The sequence below is a fragment of the Ornithorhynchus anatinus genome, chromosome 2 (assembly GCF_004115215.2).
Source record: "Ornithorhynchus anatinus isolate Pmale09 chromosome 2, mOrnAna1.pri.v4, whole genome shotgun sequence".
Taxonomy (NCBI): Eukaryota; Metazoa; Chordata; class Mammalia; order Monotremata; family Ornithorhynchidae; genus Ornithorhynchus; species Ornithorhynchus anatinus.
In genome coordinates, this window is record NC_041729.1 from 52,455,559 (window position 1) to 52,481,046 (window position 25,488).

The 25,488-nt window shown below is 43.6% G+C and overlaps 1 protein-coding gene across 4 annotated transcripts in view; it reads right to left on the reverse strand.

Annotated features, from left to right (window-relative positions):
• PARN (poly(A)-specific ribonuclease) overlaps positions 1-25,488 on the reverse strand; it is a 173,824-nt gene that overhangs the window by 11,702 nt on the left and 136,634 nt on the right. For 2 of the 4 annotated variants that reach the window (XM_029054394.2, XM_029054385.2), the window contains one exon: positions 4,243-4,430. In XM_029054394.2, the coding sequence (XP_028910227.1) occupies positions 4,243-4,430 (188 nt within the window). Of the gene's footprint in view, positions 1-4,242; positions 4,431-17,929; positions 19,058-25,488 lie in introns of those variants that run through there. The other 2 variants (XM_029054403.2, XM_029054412.2) reach the window with 2 other exon arrangements.

The following is a 25,488-nucleotide window of genomic DNA, read 5'->3' on the forward strand; positions in this document are numbered from 1 at the left end:
GAAACATATGCAGAATTATTTAAAAAAAAAACAGTAGGGGCAGTAGATTGAAATATGGATTGGAAAGTAGAGTCTGAAGGCAGAGAAGTCAGCAAAAAGGTTGATGCAGTAACAGTCGATCACTGATATATATCGAGTGGTTACTGGGTGCAGGTCACTGAACTAAGCGCTTGGGAAAGTATGATACAACAGACTTGGAAGACATGATCCCTGCACATTGGCAGCATACAGTCTTCGGGGGAGACAGACCTGAAAATACACCACAGCTAAGGGAAATAGTGGAGCATAAGGATATTTACATAAGTGCTGCGGGATTGAGGTGGGTATCAGAGTGCTTAAGGGGTACACAGCCAAGTATAAGTCGATGTAGAGGGGAGGGCGAGTGGGGGAAAGAAAGGCTTAGTCAGGGAAGGTCTCTTGGAGGATGTGTAATTTGAGGAGGGTTAATAAATATCGCTGATGGATCGATTGACTGGGGAGAGAGATGGACTTTTGGATATTAAAGAGGAGGAGTTTTAGACCCAAGGGAAGACGCGGGCAAGGGGTCGGTGGCATGACAGAGAGATCTAGGTACCGATAGTAGTAGACAGACAGACCAAAATTATTTACCAATAGGAGGAGGGGGAAAAAGAAGGCTACAGCTGGAAACAGTACAGAAATATCAGGATTAAATTAGAGAATAAATAATTGAACAAACAAATAAAAAACCTACGCACTGAAGGCAGGGATACAGTACATAAATGCTAAGGATGGGTGCAGTGCCGACGCAAATGGAGTGTTGTGAATCAGTGGCATTGAAACCCAAAAGTTTGGTGACAAAGCATGTCCCAGAACCCTCTGAGCAAGGCTTCCAGGAGGCTCCTCGGTTACTTGCTACAGGGGGAGGCAAAGACGAACTGCTCCAACACTTAGCCTGAGTGCTTTGTAGGGTTTAACTCACACGCTTACCGCCATTTGAACTTGGGAGTGTCATTCATTTCAGTGGTTTAAGAAAGTAACTGAGCAACCAGAATTGGAAGGTTCAACATGTTAAGCGTCTGATATATCTGACCTACATCTTGCTGATACTAATAGGATTAAATGCTTAAACCAACTGGGCTACTAAGATTCATTAAACTGCCATGGTTGCTCTACTCGGAGATGTTACATTGAGATTAGCAAGCCAGAAAACCTTTAACTCCCTTGATTTAGCTGATTCAATTCAAAATTGTCAAGATGGAAGAAATACTTTTTTATTAACAATGGCACAAAAATAAAAGATTTAACAATTTGGAGCTCGATTCTTCAGAGAGAGACAGTTTTACGGTCATTGAGAGAAAAAGGTACATTTTAATTGCAGCATGATAGAACTGGAGTCCTAAATAACTCAAAAAGTTTTCACCTAAATGCTGTAGGCTGCAGAAAAAGCTCATCTGTTAGCTGAGTCTGTGACTCGTACTGGATTTTATCAAACTTTCCCAGAGCTAGAACAGAACAGAAAGCAGGCCCCTGGGACTGACAGGTAGAACACATTCTGTGTTTTATACTCTCTCAAGCGCTTAGAGCAGTGCTCTGCACACAGTAAGCGCTCAAGAAATACTGCCGATCGACAGAATCATTGTGTGAAACCTGGTAGGGAGGGAACAAGGTTTGAGCTTCCAGAGCCTGATCATAATTTTCTCAATCCAGACATTTTTGTTCCAAATTACCCGATTTGGCTGCCTACAATTGCAAATAATGATATTCATCATCATCATCATCAATCAGTGGTATTCACTGAGTGCTTACTATGTGCAGAGCACTATACTAAGCATTGAGAAGAGTACAGTGTAATAGAGTTATCATCCTACTACATGTTCTCAGCCCACAAGGAGTTTACAGTCTAGAGAGCCAGAAAGACATTAAAATAAATTATGGACATGTACAGTAGTGCTGAGGGACGAAAAGTGGGGTGAATATAAAGTGCTAAGGAGTGCACATTCAAATGCATAGGCAACACAGAACGGGGAGGGAATAAGGGTAATGGGGACTAGTTGGGGAAGGCTTCTTGGAGGAAATGTAGTTATAATACAGCTTTGAAGGTGGGGAGAGTGGTGGTCTGATATATATGAAAGAGGAGGGTGTTCCAGGGCAGTGCCAGGACATGGGCAAGGGGAGAGAGAGAGGTACTGTGAGTGGGTTGGTGTTAGAGAAGCACAGTGTGTGGCCTGGGTTGCAGTAGGAGGATAATAATGGTACTATTTGTTGAGGGCTTACTGTGGGTCAAGGACTGTACTAAGTACTGGGATAGATACAAGTTAATCAGGTCAGGCACAGTCGCTATCCCTCAACGGGCTCACAGTCTAAGTAGGAGGGAGAACTGATCTGGTCTAGACTGCCAGCTCGCTGTGGGCAGGGAATGTGTCTGGTTATGTGTCTGGGGAAGCAGGATGGGAAGCAGGATGGAGCAGGGGATGGAGCAGGGGCCTGGGAAATCACAAGGTCATGGGATCTAATCCCGGCTCCACCACTTGTCTGCTGTGTGACCCTGGGCAAGTCATTTCACTTTCTCTGTGCCTTGTTACCTCATCTATAAAAAGGGACTGTGTTCAACCTGATTTGTTTGTATCCTTCCCAGTGCTTAGTACAGTGCCTGTCACAAAGTAAGTGCTTAACAAATTCCATTATTATTATAATTATTGTTATATTGTACTCTCCCAAGCGGTTAGTACAGTGCTTTGTACACAGTAAGCACTCAATAAATACGAGTGAATGAATGAATGAATGAAAAGATACGGAATTCCCAATATACAGATGAGCAAACTCTAGACTGTAAACTCAGTGTGGACAGGGAAAGTGCCTACCAACTCTGTTGCATTGTCTTTGCCCAAGTGCTTATTACAGTACTCCGCACACAGTAAGTGACTTGTTCAAGGTCCCAAAGCTGGTAGATTGCAGAGCTGGGATTAGAACCTAAATCCTCTGACTCCTAGGCCGATGCTTGTTCAATTAGGCCATGCTGCTTCCCTATATGAAATCAAATAACTGTCTCCAAAGCCCAAAAGGCGGTGAAAATTTTGTACTTTCAAAGACAGACTAGCTAATAATAATAATAATAATTATGGTATGTGCTAAGTGCTTACTATGTGTCCAGTGCTGTTCTAAACTCTGGGGTAGATACAAGTTAATTAGATTGGACCCAATCCCTCTCCCACATGGGGCTCATACTCTTAACCCTCATTTTACAGATGAGGTAACTGAGTGACTTGCCCAAAGTCAAACAGCAGACATAAGGCAGAGGATTAAAACCCAGGTTCTTCTGACTCCCAGGCCCATGCTCTAACCACTAAACCATGCTGCTTTCCACTTGACCAGGTATGGAGTACAGTATTGCAACCTCATGGCAAAAAATCACTGACAGTCTACCACACCTCTGCAAGTATGCAGGCCTGATATGCTCAGGGTAGTGCTCGGCTAAATGCCCTGCACACTTTAACAGCTTAGAGCATCAAATGTTTCTTTGCCTTCTCTTCAGGGGACCATATCCACCCCTGTGGTTGCCTATCTCCCCCTGCAGTCTTAAGGAGCTCTCTGACTTCCATCAGCATGGGTGAAGAAATTAAGGGAAGGAAGCAGTGGCACACTTATTGTGCAATAGGGTGGGTGAGGAATTGTGAAAATTTTTAGCTAAAATTCCTTCCCTTTTATTAAAGACTTCATTTTAATGAAAACCCTACTGAGGCTTGAGCCCCATGTGGGACAAGAAATGTATCCAGCCTGACTGTCTGGTATCTTTCCCAATGCTTTGTACAGTGCCTGGAATATAGGAAACGCTTAACAAGTATCACAGAAAAATTAGCGCAAAAAAAAACAGAGAGAAGAGAAAGAAAATGGCCTGAATAAGCTCTAAACAAGCAGCCACTCCACAGTGCTTTTGGAAATTACCTGTACATCAGAACTGCGTTGGTAACAGAGCAAAAAATGGAAAGCTTGTCTAACTATATGAAATGGAGTTTGGCTTAGATGGACAATTTTGTGCAACTTGTCAGAGTTTGATCAAGCTAGCCTCCATTCACAAATGGATTCTCTGGCAAATTTGCTTTCAAAGTATATTAGGTTGTCCGTCTTAATGCCGTACTTAAAATGAGCCCTAAATACATTCTGACTCATGGCGCTCGTCATAGGAAACATGGTCAAATGAAAGGATTCTAAACCACGGACATGATCATTGTTCACCCCGAAGGAGTCTGGGAGATGTGCAGCCTTTTAAGCTCAGACACCTACCTGCAGGGATGTGTTCTTTCTTCATTTTTTTTAATTTCTTGGCTTTCTTCGTCCCCCCTAGAAGGGACTCTGTCTGTTTATGTTCTGTGTTGGAAAATTCTTCTTCTTCTGTCTCTGGGTCTTCGGAGCCAGCTTCCTCTTTAATAGGACTCATACTTCTCTTTCCCACGGTATTTGCCGGTGTAAAACTAAAATTGAAGGTGAGACAATAACGGAAGTCAGAGTTACAGGGAGACTAAGTCACCAAAACTACTATCATTATTTATGAGCTGGATTTTCTCCAAGGTAGAGAGGGGGAATCAGAGCTGTGCTTTCCCTAAAGCAGGAATGCAGCCTTGTTTGCCAATCTCCACCTCTGACTCAGATAGCCAACAAACAGACAACTCACTTACCTAGGTCAGACCACATTAAGGGGCAGCGGGGCGGGGGTGAGATGGAGGGTAGGGGAGAAATGGAGGAGGGAGGAATCCATTGTCCTCTGAAGCAGGGTGGCTATAAGCACTGAGAACTCTGTTACTTCCTCCTATATGCCATTTATTTTAGGTCCCATCTGGGTCACTTGCTAGATTATGAGCTCTTTGACTCTTCTGGAAAAGCAGCGTGGCTAGTGGATAGGGCACAGGCCTGGAGTCGGAAGGACCTGGGTTCTAATACCAGCTCCACCACTCGTCTGCTGTGTGACTTTGGGCAAGTCACTTCACTTCTCTGGGCCTCAGTTATCTCATCTGTAAAATGGGGATTGACTGTGAGGCCCATGTGGACAGGGACTGCAACCAGCCTGATTTGCTTGTATCTACTCCAGAGTTTAGAACAGTGCCTGGCACCTAGTAAGTGCTTAGCAAATACTATCATTGTTATTATTAGTACACTTAGTACAGTGGTCACTGCACACAGTTGGCACTCAATAAATGCTATTGCTCAATCTGAGGGGGGAACCTGAAATTGTCTCTAGGACCATGATCTATGCCGGGATCTATCCTACATCCTGCAAAGCCTCTGGACCACCCCCCCCCCGGCTCACTTAAAACAGATAAACCAGGCGGGACTGACTATAATCCATTTGTAAAAACGCACTTAGGTTCTTTGCAAGGATATGGAATGATGATCCTCTGCACTTTGATTCACTCTCTAAGAAGCAGTGTGGCCTAATGGATTAGAGCCTGGGCCTGAGAGTCGGAAGGACCTGGGTTCTAATCCTGGCTCTGTCACTTGTCTGCCGTGTGTTCTTGGCCAAGTTACTTTCACTTCTCTGTCCCTCAGTTACCTCATCTACAAAATGGGGATTAAAGACTGTGAGTTCCATGTGGGACATTGGCTGTGTCCAATCAGGTTAGCTTGTATCTAGCCCAGTGCTTAGTATGGTGCCTGGCACATAGTAAACACTCAACAAATACCATAAAAAACCTAAACCCTCTTCAGACCTTCAGAGGCAGCCTACCTCCTCACATATGTGTGTGTGTGTGTGTGTGTGTGTGTGTGTATGTGTTTGTACATTGGTGGAGGCAGAAAATGGGGTTCAGTGACAATCATACAGAAAATATACTGATAAGCACAGCTAGCTCACTTCTTCCAATTGCTTAGCATACTTCTAAATCAACAGAAACTAAAGCCTGCCCCGACAAAACCTTTTCAGTAAAAGCAATTAGATGACTGAGTATTGTCTAGATTTTTTTTTTATCAAGGGACTACTTTTTCAAACTTAAAAAAAATCAGAACCAAGGACCCATGTCCTTCTGACTCCCAGGTCCATGCTCTATCTACTGGGTCATGCTGCTTCCCACCTCAGTGCTTGAAGACCCAGGAAAAGATCTAGAGTTAAATCTGATGAATGAACCTCATGATATACAGGTGTAGAATCAGGAAATGGTTTGCTTAATATTTATTAAGTACTGGCTTATGGGTCAAGCACTGGCTTATGTGCTGGGGTAGATAAGACAGACACAGACCTTATTCCACACTAGGCTCACAATCTAAGAAATAGAGGAAGGAGGCATATTATCCCCACTTTATGGATGAGGAAACATGCCCAGGGAGGTTAAGTGACTTGGTCAGTTACCCAGAAAGTGAGAGAGTTGGGATTAGAAGCTGGGTGTTCTGAATCCCTGTCCCATGCTCTTTCCACTGTCACACTGCCTCTTACGCTACTTGAAAGTTATTATTTTCCAAATAACAGTTCCCTCCCCCACCCCACCACAAAATGTAAGCATTCCTATTCCTAGAAGAAACAGGAAATACTGGAATTATCTTTGGCTACTATTCTAAAATTTAGGTGAAATCAACCACATTCAGTATTCTCTTCTGATTATGTGAGCATTATCAATGTTTAAAAAACAAATCTCATACATTATTTCTCAGAGGCAAAATCAAATTCTGCCTATTTTGTTTGAACCAGTTGTAGAAAACAAATACAGTTTCCTCTCTATAGGCAGAAAATAGATTCAAATGTAGCACCTACAATTTAATGATTGATAGTCTTTAAAGAAAAGAGTAAAAATTCACTACCAACACTACATTAGGCATGTCTTGAAAAAAACAAAAATGAAGGTCTGAAAAAATATCTGCTTATTACAGCTTTCTCATTTTGTTTGCAGTGCAATACCACCACCCAGAGTGAGCTAATTTATAATGAATATGGATGCCACAGCTAAAGCAATTGCAACAAGTTATGATTAATTAAGAAACAGTGCTAAAGACACAACTTCACTACCAAACTTGGTAAATGAAAATTGGACATTGTTCAAACAGCAGTTTGGGTAGCAAAATGGTATTCTTGAGTATTTGGTAAGCATTTTGAGAAATTTTAAAATGATAGCCTAAGTTCTATTAATGCCAACAGGTAAGAATCTGTTGAAGAAGTGCTAGGAAATACTTCAAACACATTTTCCCACTTGCTTCTCTCTCCAGCCTGCTTGTTGTTAGAAAGATCACATTTACAAGCTCCTAACACAGCTAGTTTTTGATTAATAATAAAAAAATTCATAGAGATGGCTGATAAAAAGCAGCTTTAGAACTTAAAGAGCGCTTAGAGTGTAATAACTGAGGGTTTGGCAGGCGTCCTGGGCATTTTTTCCCAACCTGCAATGGCAGCAAAACCTGGCTTTTCTTTTTAAAGGAGTAATTTCAACTCGGTTATGTTTAGCAGCAAATTGGGTGGGGAAGGAGAGAAAGAGGAGGGATTTAATGCCTTATCACCAATATCACTGAAATGATATCTAGTCCGTTACTCCTTTGGAATATCCAAAGGCAAAATCATTCTATTTATATGCTCAAAAAGCCCAACCCAAATTCTTGAGGGCAGGGACTGGGTCTTTACATATTCTGTGTGATTACATGGTCCTTGGGACACCTTGGGTGTTTAATAAATGTGAAGTGCCGAGGATGAAGCATGGTTGCCTGAACAAGAGATTTTAAGTAGATCATTTAGATTGGGTCAAAAGAGTTCTCTTATTATTTGTCACCCTTAGAAATGGGAGGTGAACTTGACCTTGAAAATCTCAGTATGTGCTGAAGGAGGAGCATCTTTATGACAGCTTTTGTATTCACACGAGAAACCTTGGGGAGGGAAGGAAAGGAATGAATTGGATATGCACTTGTAAGTCAGGACTGAGAAAAAGAGGTTGTCTCACACTGCTTTGTGACATTTTTCCCTTGGTCAAAAAGGTAGTTAGATTCTTCCAGGAGGTATATTAGCACAAGACACCCGATCTTTAGTCAGCAGGATTGACCAAAGTCCTTAAATATACTCCTTTACAACCCAACCACTCCTCCCTCCCTCCTAAAGTTATGCTAATCTTCAGATTCTGTTTATTCAAATGGGTTTTTCCTCCTGTTTCTTCCTTTCCAACCAGATGACAGAAATATCACGGACTAGAGAAGCAGTGAGGCCTAGTGGAAAGAGCATGGCCCTGGGAGTCGGAGGACCTGGGTTGTAATCCCAGCTCTGCCACATGTCCACTGTGTGACCATGGGCAAGTCACTTAACTTCTCTGTTCCTCAGTTATCCCACCTGCAAAATGGGGATGAAATCCTACTCTCTCCTATTTAGACTGAGTCCCTTTTGGAGCAGGGACAGTGTCCAACCTTATTTGCTTGTATCTACGAGTTTAGAACAGTGCTTGGCCCATAGTAAGCGCTTAACAAGTACTATTGTTACTAGATGAGGGAGGACCCACTGGACCCACAACATTAATCCAAGCACTTATCCTACCCCACCTCGATTACTGTATCAGCCTCCTTGCTGACTTCCCTGCCTCCTGTCTCTTCCCATTCCAGGACATACTTCACTCTGCTGCTAGAAATATTTTTCTACAAAAGCATTCAGTCCAGGTTTCCCCACTCCTCAAGAACCTCCAGTGTTTGCCCATTCACCTCTGCATCACAGAAACTCCTTACCACTGGCTTTAAAGCACTCAATCACGTTGCCTCCTACTAATAATAATGTTGGCATTTATTAAGCGCTTACTATGTGCAGAGCACTGTTCTAAGTGCTGGAGTAGATACAGCGTAATCAGGTTGTCCCACATGAGGCTCACAGTTAATCCCCATTTTACAGATGAGGTAACTGAGGCCCAGAGAAGTTAAGTGAGTTGCCCACAGTCACACAGCTGACAAGAGGCAGAGCCAGGATACAAGAGGCAGAGCCGGGATTACCTCACCTCACTACTGTCCTACTACAACCCAGCATGCATACTTCACACCTCTTATGCTAACCTACTCAGTGTACCTCGAGCTCGCCTATTCCAACGTTAATGTCTCACCCACCTCTTCCTTCTGGCCTGGAACACCCTCCCTCTTCATATCCAACAATTACTCTCCGCACCCTCAAAGCCTTACTGAAGGGATGTCTCCAAGAGGCCTCCCCTAAGCCCTCCTTTCCTCTTCTCCCTCTCCCTTCTTTGCCACCTTGACTTGTTCCCTTTATTCATCCACCCTCCCAGCTCTATAGCTCTTATGTACCTAACGGTAGTTTATTTACTTATATTACTGTCTCTTTCTCTAGACTGTAAGCTCATTGTGGGCAGGGATTGTGTAAGCGCTCAATGAATACGATTAACACTTATATGTGGCAGAATGTGCAAGGCAGTTTCCAAAAGAGAACAAGAAATCTACTTCAGAATGACAGCCACTCCAGAAATGATGAAATTTATAGTTTCAAACAATCAAAAAAATGTTTGAAAAATGTAAATTGTCATTTTGGGTTTTCTAATGTTTTTCTTGGAAACCAACTAGTAAATTTAAAGAGGAAAGAAAAACCTCACAAAAGCCAATTGGGAGACTCAGTCCTGAAAATAGACCAGACTGGTCCCGCCGAAGGAGGCCGGAGGGATTTCCATATTCCCGAAGGCTGTCAACATCCTTTCTTTCACTGGCTTTAACCTTTACCTGACCTTCATTGGAGCCATGTTCTCAGATCTGAAGAAGATGACGAAGAGGAAGAAGAAAAAGCCATATGGACTAAAGAGAAGTACTGAAGGTAATCGGAAATATCAGTAGGGAATTGTGCTTTAACTTCTAAGAGTTTCATTATCCTAAGAGGACAGTTTAGTCAGCTACTCAGTGGATTCAAATAGACAAATTGGCCAATTAGTATTAATAATCTGATATGATGAATCAACAGTATGAGGCGTCTTTTGGGGAGTTCTATGGGCACAGGAAGAACTAAAATGGAATCTCCTGTCAGAAACGAAGATGAGCCTCAATCCTGAGCTTTCAGGATTGAGAACTAGTGCAGGGAACTAGTGTTAGTGGCTTCCGTATTACCACTGCCACTCTCCAAGCTCTGCCAGACTGTTCCCACTAGGACACAGAGTGCGTCGAGAGAGAAGGTGGGCAAGTGTGCAGCCCACTGCAATGTGCTATGTGCAGTTTTCATCCACATTAGCCAGTTACAGACAGTCCTAGGACCATGAGCCAGCTCTCCTGATTCTTAGAGCAATGCTCTTGCCACTGGACCAACAGCAGGGAGAGTCAGTCAGTCATTTGTATTGATTGAGCGCTTAAGGTGTGCACAGCACTGAAATAAGCGCTGGGGAGAGTTCAATATAATAAAATAAAAGACACATTCCCTGGCTGCAACAAGCTTCCAGTCTAGAGAGGGAGATATAAATTGATATCAACTATAGATATGTACGTAAGTGCTGTGGGGCTGGGTGGTGGAATGAATAAAAGGAGCAAGTCAAGGAGGCAAAGAAGGGATTGGGAGAAGAGGAAAGGAGGGATTAGTCAGGGAAGACCTCTTGGAGCAGATGTGCCTTCAATAAGGCTTTGAAGGTGGGGAGAGTAATTGTCGGATATGAAGAGAGAGGGCATTCCAAGCCACTGGTGGGATGTGGGCAAGAGGTCGGCGGTGAGATAGACGAGATAGGAGAGGATAAAGTACCATATGATTGAGCTATTCCTGACTCATGCCACGTTACTTCAACAACTGAGCAGTGGCAGGCTGTGACAACTATTTACCAAGGGATGAATGAGAGGTCCAGAAGATCACAATTTCTTTCAATGTGCAAGATGTACACTGCTGTTAGTTTATTTTGTATCACAATAGATCTTTGGCTGGAGCAAATGGAAACCAACCCACTTGGGCGATCACACTTTATTCATTCAAGACTCACAAATCCCTGGCAATCCTACCTCAAATTTTATAAGTGAACGAGCCAATGTTCTTCATAACCATCTGTATGAATTCCTAATTTCTATTTGTCAGAAGAGTAAATGACTGATATGGCATCAAAAATCCATTTAGAAGCATTGTTACACTTTATTTGCTGGGTTTTATTTTTTAAATTACAAGGTAATCAGGGATTTACATGCCTCAGATGGGAAACAATCCATCCACTGCTATCTTAATCAAGCTATAGCCATTTGGCAAGGCAACAAACATTAGAATTCATGGATAAAAATCAAGAAGAGCAATGGTCATTACTCTGCTTGCCCCAAATTCAGCAATTAAACTCAATTTTTTTTCAGCAGACAATATTTTTGGTCAATGGGGGTAGTGGATTCAAAAAACCATCAACAGCCCTAATTGCGGTTTTGATTTTCACTCACATGTAGGGCTGTGATTTACCCTTTTTTCTAACACTACAAAGTATCTGCTTTTAATGCTTAGTGATTTTTTTACATTTTTAAAAAATAAGCTGGTTTCAGCAGACACCAATATGCTATATTTTGTTCTTTTTGTCTATTTCAGTTAAACAAAACTTAAAATGCAATTACCAAGTAAATTAAATAGGAAGGGAAAGTAGGTTTATACTTAATTTTTATGACACCAGTACCATCATTTTTATAAATGGTAATTAAGCACTTACTATGTGCCACACACAGTACTAAGTGCTGGGGCAGATACAAGATATTCAGGTTGGACACAGTCCCTGTCCCACATGGGGCTCTCAGTCTAAGAGGGGGTAAGATTTAATTCCCATTTTATAGATGAGGACATTGAAGCACAGAGAAGTGAAGGACTTGTCCCAGGTCACACAGAAGACAATTAGCGGAGCCAGGATTAGAACCCAGGCCCTCTGACTCCCAGGCCAGTGTTCTTTCCACTAGGCCAGGCTGTTTCTCATTTCTCCGCAACATTTGTTTTTATAATAATAATAATGATGATGTTAGTATTTGTTAAGCGCTTACTATGTGCAGAGCACTGTTCTAAGTGCTGGGGTAGACACAAGGGAATCAGGTTGTCCCACGTGGGGCTCACAGTCTTAATCCCCATTTTACAGATGAGGTAACTGAGGCACCGAGAAGTGAAGTGACTGGCCCAAAGTCACACAACTGCCAAGTGGCAGAGTTGGGATTCGAACCCATGATCTCTGACTCCAAAGCCCGTGCTCTTTCCACTGAGCCACGCTGCTTCTCTTTTATATCACAATGTGGATCTAACAAGGTCCACGAGTTGGTGCAGGTAGATTTGGAGTAGGAAGAAAAGATTGAGCACGTGGATGTGGCCTCAGTCAAGTGTAATGTCCTCTAAACTGTAAGCTCACTGTGGGCAGGGAATGTAACTGTTTATTGATACACTGTACTCCCCCAAGTTCTTAGTACAGTACTCTGCACACAGTAAGCCCTCAATAAATACGACTGAGTGGTTATGTTTGACAACCTTTGCCTTTGCTTAACTGTTCTTTATAGTACCTGCTGTTTCTTGTGCACTTGCAACTTTCCCGTATTTAATAAAGTAAAATAAATGAGTAACAAGAGTACAAAGCATTCTACTAGTGATGGACGTAACGATGACATAAGAATTTGCATATTGAAAAATAGCCATCAAGACGGATTCATTAAAGCATCCACTTCCTAACCCAGGGTGGGTGACAGTTTTGTTCAGAAAAGTCAAATTAAATGGAAGCTTTGAGCAACTGGGCCCAAAAGCCAACCATGCATGGGTGGAGGCAGCACAGCTTGCCAGGACACAGGGACATTAAAATGTACTCTAAAAATGAAGCACCTCTAAACATACAGAGGTGTCCAACAAAATTTGGTTATATCTATCCCAGTGCTTAGTACAGTGCCTGGCACATAGTAAATGCTATTATTATTTTGTGCCAGGCACCATACTATGTGCTGGGGTGGATGCAAACAAATCAGGGTGGGCACAGTCCCTGTCCTGTATAGGGCTCCCCATTTTAATCTTCTTAATCCCCATTTTACTGATGAAGTAGCTGAGGCACAGAGAAGTCAAGTGACTTGCCCAAGCCACACTGCACACAAGTGGTGGGGTCAGGAGGTCAGTGCTCTATCCACTATGCCTAGTTAGCGCTAAACAAATACCACGATTAAATATCACCTGGTTCACCTGTAGCATGGGTCGGCATTGGGATCTCAGAGGTTTGGGGAAGAAGAGGCCAGAGCTCTGCTTCCACAGAGCAAGGGCTCAGGACCTCACCCCACTCTTGCCATTATTTCCTTCTCCCCACCAACCCTTCCTCCCCAGGGCTGTCCCATTCGTGGGCTCATGTGGAACTTGTGTTGCGGTGGTGGTGTCAGGGTTGAGCAGGGGGTCAGCCCTGGAGAATGAAGTATCGATCGGCCAGCTGGAGAGGTCTGCAAACCCCGGCCTTGAGTCACCCACTCGGTTCTCTTGAGTCGCCTTCCCTACCAGAGGCGGCCTGACAGCCACCCCCTGAAAGCAAAGGGAGGGAGAAGGGATCAACGAGGACAGTTAATACACGGGCTGGACTGTGTCCAACCTGATTTGCTTCTATCTACTCCAATACAGAGCCTGGCACATAGTAATCGCTTAGCAAATAACATTAGAAAAGCAAAAATACCACCACTCTGGCCCTAGGGGTGGGTCTGTCTGGAACAGGAACCCAAAGACATAATATCCTGGTGTCTCCCTTTACCAACCAGCTTCCTCATTCTTTCCTCCCCACACCAGCCCCCGATGAGGTTACATCCTCCACCCTCAGAGGAGAGAAACAGCAGTGGTATGAGCCCCTCCGGGGGACAACATACACAGCCCCTCCTTCTCTAGCTACAGTGGGGGAGAGCAGATCCTGAATCCTCAGAAAAGTCTCCTGAAGCCCTGGGCCCACGGGAAGGAGAAAGGAAAAGGGGAAGCAGAGGGGCAGGAGGAAACTTCCTTGTAAGGCCCAGCTGTGGCGTTGTTGGCTAACAGAGCCCAGAGCTACAGGAGTCAGTGGGACCTGTAGACTAATACACTGCGGGACAGCCCTGCAAATTGCTACCACTGCCTTCTGTCCAAGTTGTGCCAGGGCTTGACTGTCATATTCAGGAGAAACACGAGTAGCAGCATGGCCTAGTGGATCGAGCTCGGGCCTGGGAATCAGAAGGACCTGGGTTCTAATCCCTGCTCCGCCAGTTGTCTGTTGTGTGACCCTGGGCAAGTCAGTTCACTTCTCTGAGCTTCAGTTATCTCATCTGGAAAATGGGGATTAAGACTGTGAGCCCCCAATGACACAGGGACTGTTTTCAATCTGATTAGCTTGTACCTACCCCAGTGCTTAGATCAGTGCCTGACACATAGTATATGCTTGACAAATGCCACTATTATCATTACTATTGATAACAATAATAATTAGATTGGGATTGAGGACCAAAAGATGGTCCTTAGAACATCCTCTCACCTACGGAGTTTCATACATTCTTTCTCCCCCTGTAATACCCAACAGTCACTTATTGATTGTTACGGAGCGCTTATTCTGTGCAGAACACTGTACTAATGCTCGGGAGAACAATAGAATGCAAAATGTTTAAACGTTCAGGGCTTCCTTAGCTCTCTCCATTTCTTCTTGTTTGAAATGAATAATACTATTTTAGACATTATAATTAGTATTAGAAGAAAGTGGCTTGGTTAGCTGTTGGTTAGTGGGAGCTACATGTAGGAAAGTAATCTGCAGAACCTGCAGATCTTAGTCTTAATTAGGGGAAACACTCTTACCTAGTGGAAAGAGCATAGGCTTGGGAGTTAGGAGACTCGGCTGCTTACCTGCCTATGTGACATTGGGCCAGTCACTTAAATTCTCTCTGCCTCAATTTCCTCATCTGAAGAGTGGGAGGATTCAATACCCATTTTCCCTCCTATGTAGATTGAGAGCCCCATGTGGGACAGGGACTTTGTCTGAGGTGATTTTCTTGTATCTCCCAATAATAATAATTTTGGTATTTATGAAGTCTATGTGTCAAGTACTGTACTGAGCATTGGGATAGATACAATTTAATCAAATCAGATGCCATCCCTGTCCCATACAGCACTCACAGTCTAAATAGGAGGAAAGAACAGGTATTGAACCCCCATTTTACACAGATGAGGAAACCTGGGCCCAGAGAAGTTAAGTGACTTTCCCAAGGTCACACAGCAGACAAGTGGTGGAGCCAGAATTAGAACACAGGCCATTCTGACTTCCAGACCTGTGCTCTTTTCATTAGGGCACACTGCCTCTCTGTACTAAGCACTGTGCTTAGAACAGTGTATAGCATATAGTATGCATGTAAACACCACAATTATTATTACCATTCCAAAAGATACAGCATTCTCAATCAGAAGACTTCAGTTATTTCACTTGCACAAATTGGCTTAGACTTTTGCCGACATTTGGAAATGATAAATGTCCTCCCTGTTTGTAAGGTCCGTGAGAGAAAGAAAGGCCCATGTTTTCTCTCCGTCACATATACTGCAATCGATCAGTCGATGGTATTTGTTGAGCACTTATTATGTGCAGACTCTATTATGTGGAAGCTCGTTCTCCAAACTGTAAGCTCATTGTGGGGAGGGAATGTGTTTATCATATTGTACTTTCTCAACCAGTTAGTACAGTGCTCCACACACAGTAAGCACTCAATAAATACCACTGCCTGACTGCAGAGCACTGTAATAAGCACTAAGGAGAGTAGAGTACAAGAGAATTAGCAGTCTCAGTATATTATTGGAAAGCCAAGTTGCCTCATGGGTTACTGGCTAACCTGGGCCCGCCCGTCCCGGAGCCTCATTCCTGCCCTGCCTTGCATCACCCTGGTGAGAACGTCCCAAGCAGTGACAGCGTGAGGCCTCCTCGAGCCAGAGGACGTTAGGAAGGCTTTGCTGTCTGTTGAAGCTGTGACTGTTCGACTCTGGGCCGGGAAGAGCCTGAAACCTCCATTTCTCCAGTCACAGCACCCTCCTGATTTCTCCTTTACATAGCTTTAATTTATAATATCTGTAATTTATTTATGTGTCTTCCCTCTAGACTGTAAGCTCGCTGTGAGGAGGGAACGTGTCTGTTTATTGTTACGTTGTACTCCCCCAAGCACCTGGTACATCTCTGCACACAGTAGGCACTCAAATGCAACTGAACTCCGACTGAGCTCTGCTTTTACACTGCATCCTTGTCTTCTGTTGTTTTCGCGTTTTCAATGATTTCATCTCTCCTCATGGGTCTGTAGCCAGGCCCCTCTTCCTTCATTTTATTCTTAGATTGTGATCCCCTTGTGGTCCAGGGACCATGTCTAATTCCCACGTCTGCATCCAGTAAGCATTTAATAAATGCTATCAGTACTTGACTGAATTAGACAACTTCCTCAGAGTAAACCAAGCCAATTTTCATTGTGTCCCCACTTTAAGGAGGGGCTTGAGGAGCTCAGAGAAGCAGTGTGGCCTAGTGGATAGAGCACGGATCTGGGAGTCAGTGGGACCTGGGTTCTAATCCCAGACCTGCTGCCTGTCTGCTGTGTGTTCTTGGGTGAGTTTCTCAGTTTCTCTGTGCCTCAGTTACCTCATCTGAAAAATAGGGATTAGGATTGAAAGCCCTATATGGGACTTGGACTGTGTCCAACCTGATTAGCAGTGTCTACCCCAGCACTTAGAACAGTGTCTGGCAAACGGTAAGCACTTAACAAGTACCATGAAAAAAACAGTCTATAGGAGGTGGGCCATCACTCCCCCAATCACCACCTTAATTCTGCCCCCAAATAAATAATAACGTTACCACAAACTCACTACTTTCACCACATTTCATCTCCTGTGGGCGGAATTATGTAGGAGCTAGAAAATATAAGAGAGGGGTAGGTTAGGAAAGACAGAGAACCACAAGGAAGTCTAAGGAAAGGAGCACAGGTGTTGAATCCCCTTTTTACAGATCAGGAAATGGACACAGAGCAGTTGAGTCACTTGTCCAAGGTCACCCAGCAGGCAAGTGGTAGAGCCAGGAGGAGGATCCAAGTCCTCTGACTCCCAAGCCCGTGTTGTTTGTCCTATGCCGTGTAGCTTCCCATAGTTGTCCAGTGTTTGTGATGAATGAAATCATGTTGATGATAACAGTAGATATAATTAATGGATCTTACTGAATAATCTAATTTAGGATACCGTTTGACAGCACACACGCTAATGACATTTACAACCACTGTAATGAAAACCACAAAACTCCGGAAAGTTTTGCTCTAGGTATTGTGGGAAAAGGCCTGTTAATCGGCTTTTGTCTCAATATTTCACTGAAGCAAACCAAAACCCAACCAGAAATGCTGGGAGCCAAGAGGACCAGAGGAAGGGGAAAGCCCCTTTCCCAGTTCCTCTTGGCTCAGCTCAGTCATCATAGTTTCGGGGAAGGGAATTTCCCTGCTGCCAACATCCTTCTGGCATCTGAGATTTCCTCCTTTTTTCTCAGGACTTTTTACCTTGGGTCCTTTGCAAGCCAGCCTGCCAGGGAAGAGAGGAAACAGAACTTCCTCCAGTTCACAGAAGCACTTATTGTGCTTATTGCTTCTCCCTTCTTCTTAACCACGCGGGTTGTAACAGGTCCAAGACAATGATGGAAAATTTCCACGTCTTGAGAGGTGGACAATCTTCAACTCCTTTCTTCTAAAATAGGGCAAGGGAACAGGAAGTTTTGCAGTCCTAACATCCAGAGGGCCAAGGGCTGCGTCTAATTTTCACCCGTGTATTTTTTCCCCCAACACATAAATCAGTGCTCTGTACCCAGTAGAAGCCGAATACTATAACTACTAATATTACTATTCACTAAGGATTAACTGGATCCCATTCTTGTGTTATCTTGGGTGGGAGGTCCAAGAAAATATTAATTCTGGGGTGCAGAAAATGTGGTTGGAAGGAAAAGAATTCCCTGGAAAGATTCTTTAAACTTCTGAAGAATGACTTTTTAAAAAAGAGAAATGACCTTTGTTTTTCCCCAAACTGTATTTTGCAGCACCTCTGCAGTAACAGAAGATGCTCCATTGGAAAAAAAAGCCTCAATTCCAGCAAAAGTAATCACTCCAGTTCTTTAATAAACCCAGTTAAAGCAGTCCTACAATTTGATTTTTAATAAATATAAGCTTCCTGCTATTTCAACTGTGCTTTCATCAGCTTTTGTATAGTTGACACTTCACATGCCAACTCGGTTATTATTAAAGTAGATCTTAATCTAAAAATTAATCCATCTGGTTGCCAGATGTGCTACAGCATGCTAAACAAACCAGAAAAGATGTTCAAACCTTGCAGTGGTATGTTACACCAGGTTTAACTTTCTCCAATATCATTCCAAAATTTGCCTTGCGAACTTTAGCGCCTAGAAGTATTTCAGTTAGAAGACATGTGCCACATTATATTTCTACATTAATCAAATGGAAACACAGGATCAAGAACTATATACTATCGGTTCCAACTTTAGCTCAATATTTTCTGGTGTAAATGTTTCAAAATTAAGCTTCTAGTTCTCCTTAGAAAGGGCCATCAGGCAAACGGACACTCCACAAAATGATAAAGCAAGTTCCACACATATCCAATCCTGCAGTCTCTGATGATTCGCGCTGAGGGATCTCTTCCAGGAGACAGTGATGGCATCCCCACCCGCCAGGCTCAGGGTAGAACAAAAAGGAAGCGTTCCTAGGCCAATTCCACCCCGCCCACCTCAAGAGCAGAACAGGCAGGCAGAACTGGCCTTCCTATGAAAGGACACATGAAATCTTGCTATAAAAGGTGCCAAAGCTCCTACTCTTCTAAGATCCCCTTGCGCACCTTCCAGATGCTAAGAATCATCTTCTTCAGAGAGGCAATTCCTTTGTCAACCATTCTGATTTGCTGATCCACTGACTAATTTAAAATCTTGCATGGGAGACTGATCCAACGTTTGTACAGCTGAGCTGTGATGAATGTTATTTTCATCTTCTGAGCATCTGCTTCTTACAGAGCCCAGGCTCTGATCTTCTTCCACTGTCCAACTGATGGGGAAAAGGGTTGCAATGAAATTGGCCAGGAGAATTCATAGTTGCCCATCACTCCTTATGCAAATTAAATCACTGAAGTCTTGATCATTTATATTCTAAGACTTAGGGCAGATGTCAATAGTTTCCACTGCTCTCATCGCGTGAAATAAGCATGCACCTTGGGAAGAAAATAATTTTAGTTGGCAACAATGAAGAGGGGGAAATATATAAATATATATATATTTTACTCAAAACCCTACAATGTATTCAAAGGAATGTCCTCGCAATTTCATTCTTCAAAGTGAGAAGCTCTAGAATGAAAAAGAGAAAACGGAAGGGTTGTTCATACAGATAGTGACTCATCTTCTATGCTCAACAGAGTGGTCAAAATCAGGAGTACTCAATGCCAAGCCCGCATCCATGGAAGGAGAAAAGACTGGCCCAAGGAACAACAGAAAGGGAGCTCTTACTCCAAACTGGCTTATTCAAAGAAAGACCTCAAAAAACACATGGATAGCTCATGGGACATCTTGGCATTTCCTTTTAGGAAACTGTGATCTAGTCTAAGAGACCAGATTTAAAAAAGAAAAAAAGAAGTGCTAGAAGGAAGCCTAAGCAGTTAGATGATAAATCAAATTAGTACTGATCCCCAAGACTCTAAGCCTAAAAGAAGTCATGTTAGGGGAAAGTATATATTTTGAAATACAATGTCATTTCTACCATAATCAAGTCTTGGTGAACACTTTGCATATTTGTAAAAATGTCTGCAGGCCGCTAGGTATTTTAATCTACCTGCTCAGCAGTGCTACTGCTCTGGGGGAAGGGGAGGGGGGCAATGACATGAATAATTTCCTTTTAACTTCTAGTTCCTTTGGTCTTCTATCACATCTAGTGCTCCAATAATAATAAAAGGTACCATTATGTTGGGACAACTTACCCTAACTGTAAGACTTCCTACTTAATATTGGATTAGAAGTCCAATAAAGATAGAAACTGATAATATAATCACGCTCTTCTCCCTTCCCTTTAGGCCACTTAAATGTACCTTCCATGTGATTTCCTTACTCTAATGTAACATTATAAATCCTTAAAAATTACTCTAACATATTTCCTTTTCACATCATACAATATTTAAAAAAAAGTTAGCACTCTTAAGGGATCACTGTCCCAGTGATAAAATGATGAAGCTTAGCTCAACAGAAGAACATCTCTTCTACAAACCATCAAGGAAAGTGGGCAAGTCCTCTCTTCATCAGTCTAAGGTATCATCGCTTTTGACACTTCAGAAACAGGAGTTAATCAACAAAGACATCCCAAACTCTGCATAGGAATATACTCTCCTAAGGTATCCCCCAAAGAAAATTTTACCATTTGAATTTTTGTTTCCAATATGAACACATTTCTGTCATTCATTCATGACAGTATTCATGGGATCTAATCACCAGTTACTTTTTGAGGGGTCAAACTTTTAAATCCAGGTTTAGACCAGGGATATTTATATGCTGCTTTTTATTAAGGAGATTGTAGAGAATAAAAAATACTTTGGCAATATGGAAGGTCAGGTCAGCAGAAATATAAAAGGATCCAAAACCTGTAACACCCCAAATTATTCACAAAGTTCTATAAGTATCTCATTCTTTCTGACCACTCTCAAGTCAGTACATCAGATTTAATTAATAATCCCTTTATTAAGCCCCTCATACATATGTTCAAGATGTCAAAATCACAGGCAGAACATTTCCATATTTCTTTTGATCATGGACTTTTCTGGAGCGGAGTTAGTGTTCGACATGATCAGGAAAGACATTTTGTATCCCACAGGATCCTTACCCCGCTATTTCAATTAAGAACCTTCCCTTTCCTCTTTCCTCATTTGGGTATAAGGGAGGAAGGTGGATCCAGGATGAAGCTCCATTCTTGCAAGTAAAGACTTAAATCCAGGGCTATCTTTCCTCTCATCTGCAACCCTGCATTTTATCCTGCTTCCGAGACATCCACAAGCACGACCTGCAAACATCAATATGGCAAAGACTGATCTCCTCCTCACCCTCCGTAAAAATACTCCTCCAACTCTCCCATCATAGTCTACAAAATCACCAGCCTCCCCAACTCAGAAGCCTACATTTTTCACCTCCCACATTCAATCTCTATCCTAGAGGTCGGAAACCTTTTGTGCAGAAGAGCCACACAAAATGATATCTCTGAGTAGTTGGTGTGCAAATATTCAATCGAAAAATTTATGGGGCAGGACATGGCACCGCGTGATGGCATCAGTGTGCCAGATGGCTTTCAGAGCAACAGCTGTTGCTACCAGTGGGGAAGAGAAAGGGAATTGCAAGGGGAGAGGAAGAGGGAAGAAGAGAGAAGAGGGAGAGGGGGAGAGATGATGGGTCAGCATTGGCAGATTTTGGTCACCTCCCCACTCCTCCTTGCGTTCCCTCACCCAAGGGATGCAAGAGGGCAGGCATGGGCAGCGGCTGCTTGGCCTCTCCATTTCTGCCCCGGTCTGCCCAGACAGGAGCCATTCAATCATCCCCCTGGGGGCTGTAGTGGCATCTCTGGAGATTGGTGGGTCTTGCTCTCGCAGCTAGCTCTGAGCGGGACATTAATTAATTCAATCGTACTTACTGAGTGCTTACTGTGTGCAGAGCACTGAACTAAGTGCTTGGGAAAGTTCTATATACTGATAAACATTGTCTGCCCACAATAAGCTTACAGTCTAGAGGGGGGGACAGACAATATAAATGCAGATATGGACATAAGCATTGTGGGGTCGGGAGGGAGAATGATTAAAGGGAGCAAGTCAGGGCAATGCAGAAGGGAGTGGAAGAAGAGGAAAGACGGGCATAGTCAGGGAAGGCCTCTTGGAGGAGGTGTGTCTTCAGTAAGGCTTTGAAGGGAGGGAGACTAATTGCCTGTCGGACTTGAGGAGGGAGGGTGTTCCAGACCAGAGGCAGGATGTGGGCGAGGGGTCGGCGGTGAGATAGACAAGATTGAGGCACAGTGAGAAGGTTAGCATTAGAGGAACGAAGTGTTAAGGCAAGGTTGTAGTAGGAGAGTAGCAAATGGTTTCGGTTGTGCTGATCCACCGCAGAGTTGGGGGAAGGCTTCTCGGAGCTGTGGGGTCAGCAATTTAAGCCCCGCTCCTGCCCTTCTTCCTCCTGCTTCTCCCCTACATCCTGGAGAGGACTCCTCTCCTCTGAAGGGCTGCCAATCCTGGGGAGGGTGCCCTGTGGGCATGGGTGCCAAAATCCCTCCCCAGGCATAATGGAGCTAGGATTGCCCCTTGCAAGTGGCATGGGTCTAACCTGACCCAGAGGGGCCCCCGAGGGTGGGGACTAGGTTTGTGGCCTGCTGGGAGTTGGCTCCCAGGCTGGATGGAGCCCGGCAGCTCCATGTCATGGGCCGCCGCTTGGAAGGAAGTGGCCACTTCAGTGCTGTATGAGGTAATGTGGATTGGGCGCCTGTAGCTCAAGGATGATATATGAGAAACAGAGAGAGGGCAAAGAGCTCAAGTGAGAAGATGGAGGGGTCACTGAAAATGATGTTCTTCTGAGGAGAGCAAATATGAAATTGAAAAGCGGACCAGCTTTATCCAGAGAACCAGGTTCCATAATTAGGAAGGTCGAAGACCTGTAGATGAAAAGATAGTCTGAAAGGAGAAGAAGCACCTTGGCTCAGTGGAGAGAGCATGGGCTTGGGAGTCAGGGGTCATGGGTTCTAAGCCTGGCTCCGCCACTTGTCAGCTGTGTGACTTTGGGCAAAATGTAAAATGGCCCCAAGTGGAACAACCTGATTACCTTGTAACCCCCCTTGTCCCCCAGCGCTTAGAACAGTGCTTGGGACATAGTAAGTGCTTAACAAATACCATCATCATCATTATTACTATTATTAAAAGAAGCCTCAGGAATTGCTCATCAGGGATTCTAATCAGAGGGTTGAAAGAGCATCGAGTTGTGCTCCTTCTGCTTCTGTTGCTTATTATCAGTACTATTATTATGTGTTATGGGGTTCGTTAAATGCTTTCTAAGAGCCAAGCACTGCAGTAAGTGTTGGGGGAGATAGAAGTTAATTGGGTCAGACACAGTCTCTGTCCCACACAGGCCTCACAGTCTAAGCAGAAGGGAGAACAGGCATCAGATCCCCATTTTACAGATGAGGAAGCTGAGGCACAAAGAAGTTAAATGACTTGCCCGAGGACACACAGCGGGCACGTAGCAGACCTGGGATTACAATAATGATGATGGTGTTTGTTAAGCACTTACTATGTGTCCAGCACTGTTTAGAACCCAGGTCTTCTGACTCCCAGGCCTGTGCTCTTTCCACTGCGCCCCACTGCTCAAGATTTAACAGGAGCTAAATTAATCACACCCTCAATTACAATAAAAGGCCTCTGGGGAATCACGCCCTGGTGAATGGGCCATAAAACAGACCCGCAGCCTACGCCAACTTTACTCATTCATTTTGCATTGGAATTAACTGCTCACTGGCAAATTTCAAAGTAACTTCTAAACAATTTGCCTCTTTCTCCTTGTCTTATTTCATCTTGTGAATTTAGCAATTAAATTATCCTGGGAAAAAATAAACACCCATATAAAGGAATTGAACTTATGGAACTTATTCTCATGGGTTCCAATTTTCTAGGAAATTTACAACTTTAGATTCTCTTGAGGAATGGGCAAAAAATAGTGAAACTACTTGGAGATCCATTTGGAGTACCAACGTTTTTTGTTCAGAGCAAAACGTTTTACCTGATGTCTAAAATGAGCCAAATTAAATAATACCAACTCTGGATAGTAACACATTCATGGAGGGAACCCTATTTGGATCACAATAGCTTCTGCTTACAAAACGCCGCTAATGACATTAATTTTCCATTCACAACTTTGGGGAAGCTTTCTGGATATTGTTAGCCTGTGTTTGCACAGATTCCATTATGCCGTTTCTTCTTTTCCCGCCAGGCAAATTTATTTCCTCGGCAATTTATTTAAAACACAAATTCTATATTTTTTTCTAGTAACTAAGTACAAAGCTCTTGATAATTCTGGATCCTGGCTACATTCCTATAAGAGTATACCTGCTGACACCTTAAAGAAGTCCAAACCAAAAAAAAAAACCAAAATAACCCCCATAAATCTATGTTAACTATATTAGTAGTCTATATCAGAAACTCAAATGAATGCCTACATTTGAAACCTAATCTCTAAAGTTGGATTTTTTTTTAAAGAAATGAACAGAGCTGATTCTGGTATTTAGATTATAGGGAGGTGATAAATGAACAATAGGTACTCAAACAATAGCAGTAAACAACAGAAGTTGGGGGGAGCAGAGCAACCACTGACTTAGGAAAAAGGAAATAATATATAATCATGTGCAAATATATACCATAAACTCCCATTACCAAAAGTTTCACTGCCACCTGTTAATGACACCAAGTGGCCCAATACCCTAAAGCATTTGAGATATACAAGTTGGTCCTGCCACTGCCTGCCCAAAGGTCTACATAATAATGTTGGGATTTGTTAAGCGCTTACTATGTGCCGAGCACTGTTCTAAGCGCTGGGGTAGACACAGGGGAATCAGGATGTCCCACGTGGGGCTCACAGTCTTAATCCCCATTTTACAGATGAGGTAACTGAGGCACAGAGAAGTTAAGTGACTTGCCCACAGTCACACAGCTGACAAGTGGCAGAGCTGGGATTCGAACTCATGACCTCTGACTCCAAAGCCCGTGGTCTTTCCACTGAGCTACGCTGCTTCTCATCCCCTAGTAATCCCCTAGCAGCATCCCCTCCTGCTACATCCCCTAGCAATAGCTCTAGGCAGGAGATGCATTCATTCATTCATTCATTCATTCATTAGTATTTATTGAGCGCTTACTATGTGCAGAGCACTGTACTAAGCGCTTGGGATGAACAAGTCGGCAACAGATAGAGACGGTCCCTGCCATTTGACGGGCTTACGGTCTAATCGGGGGAGACGGACAGACGAGAACGATGGCAATAAATAGAGTCGAGGGGAAGAACATCTCGTAAAAACAATGGCAACTAAATAGAATCGAGGCGATGTACAATTCATTAACAAAATAAATAGGCTAACGAAAATATATACAGTTGAGCGGACGAGTACAGTGCTGTGGGGAGGGGAAGGGAGAGGTGGAGGAGCAGAGGGAAAAGGGGAAAATGAGGGTTTAGCTGCGGAGAGGTAAAGGGGGGATGGCAGAGGGAGTAGAGGGAGAAGAGGAGCTCAGTCTGGGAAGGCCTCTTGGAGGAGGTGAGTTTTAAGTAGGGTTTTGAAGAGGGAAAGAGAATCAGTTTGGCGGAGGTGAGGAGGGAGGGCGTTCCGGGACCGCGGGAGGACGTGACCTGGGGGTCGACGGCGGGATGGGCGAGACCGAGGGACGGTGAGGAGGTGGGCGGCAGAGGAGCGGAGCGTGCGGGGTGGGCGGTAGAAAGAGAGAAGGGAGGAGAGGTAGGAAGGGGCAAGGTGATGGAGAGCCTCGAAGCCTAGAGTGAGGAGTTTTTGTTTGGAGCGGAGGTCGATAGGCAACCACTGGAGTTGTTTAAGAAGGGGAGTGACATGCCCAGATCGTTTCTGTGGGAAGATGAG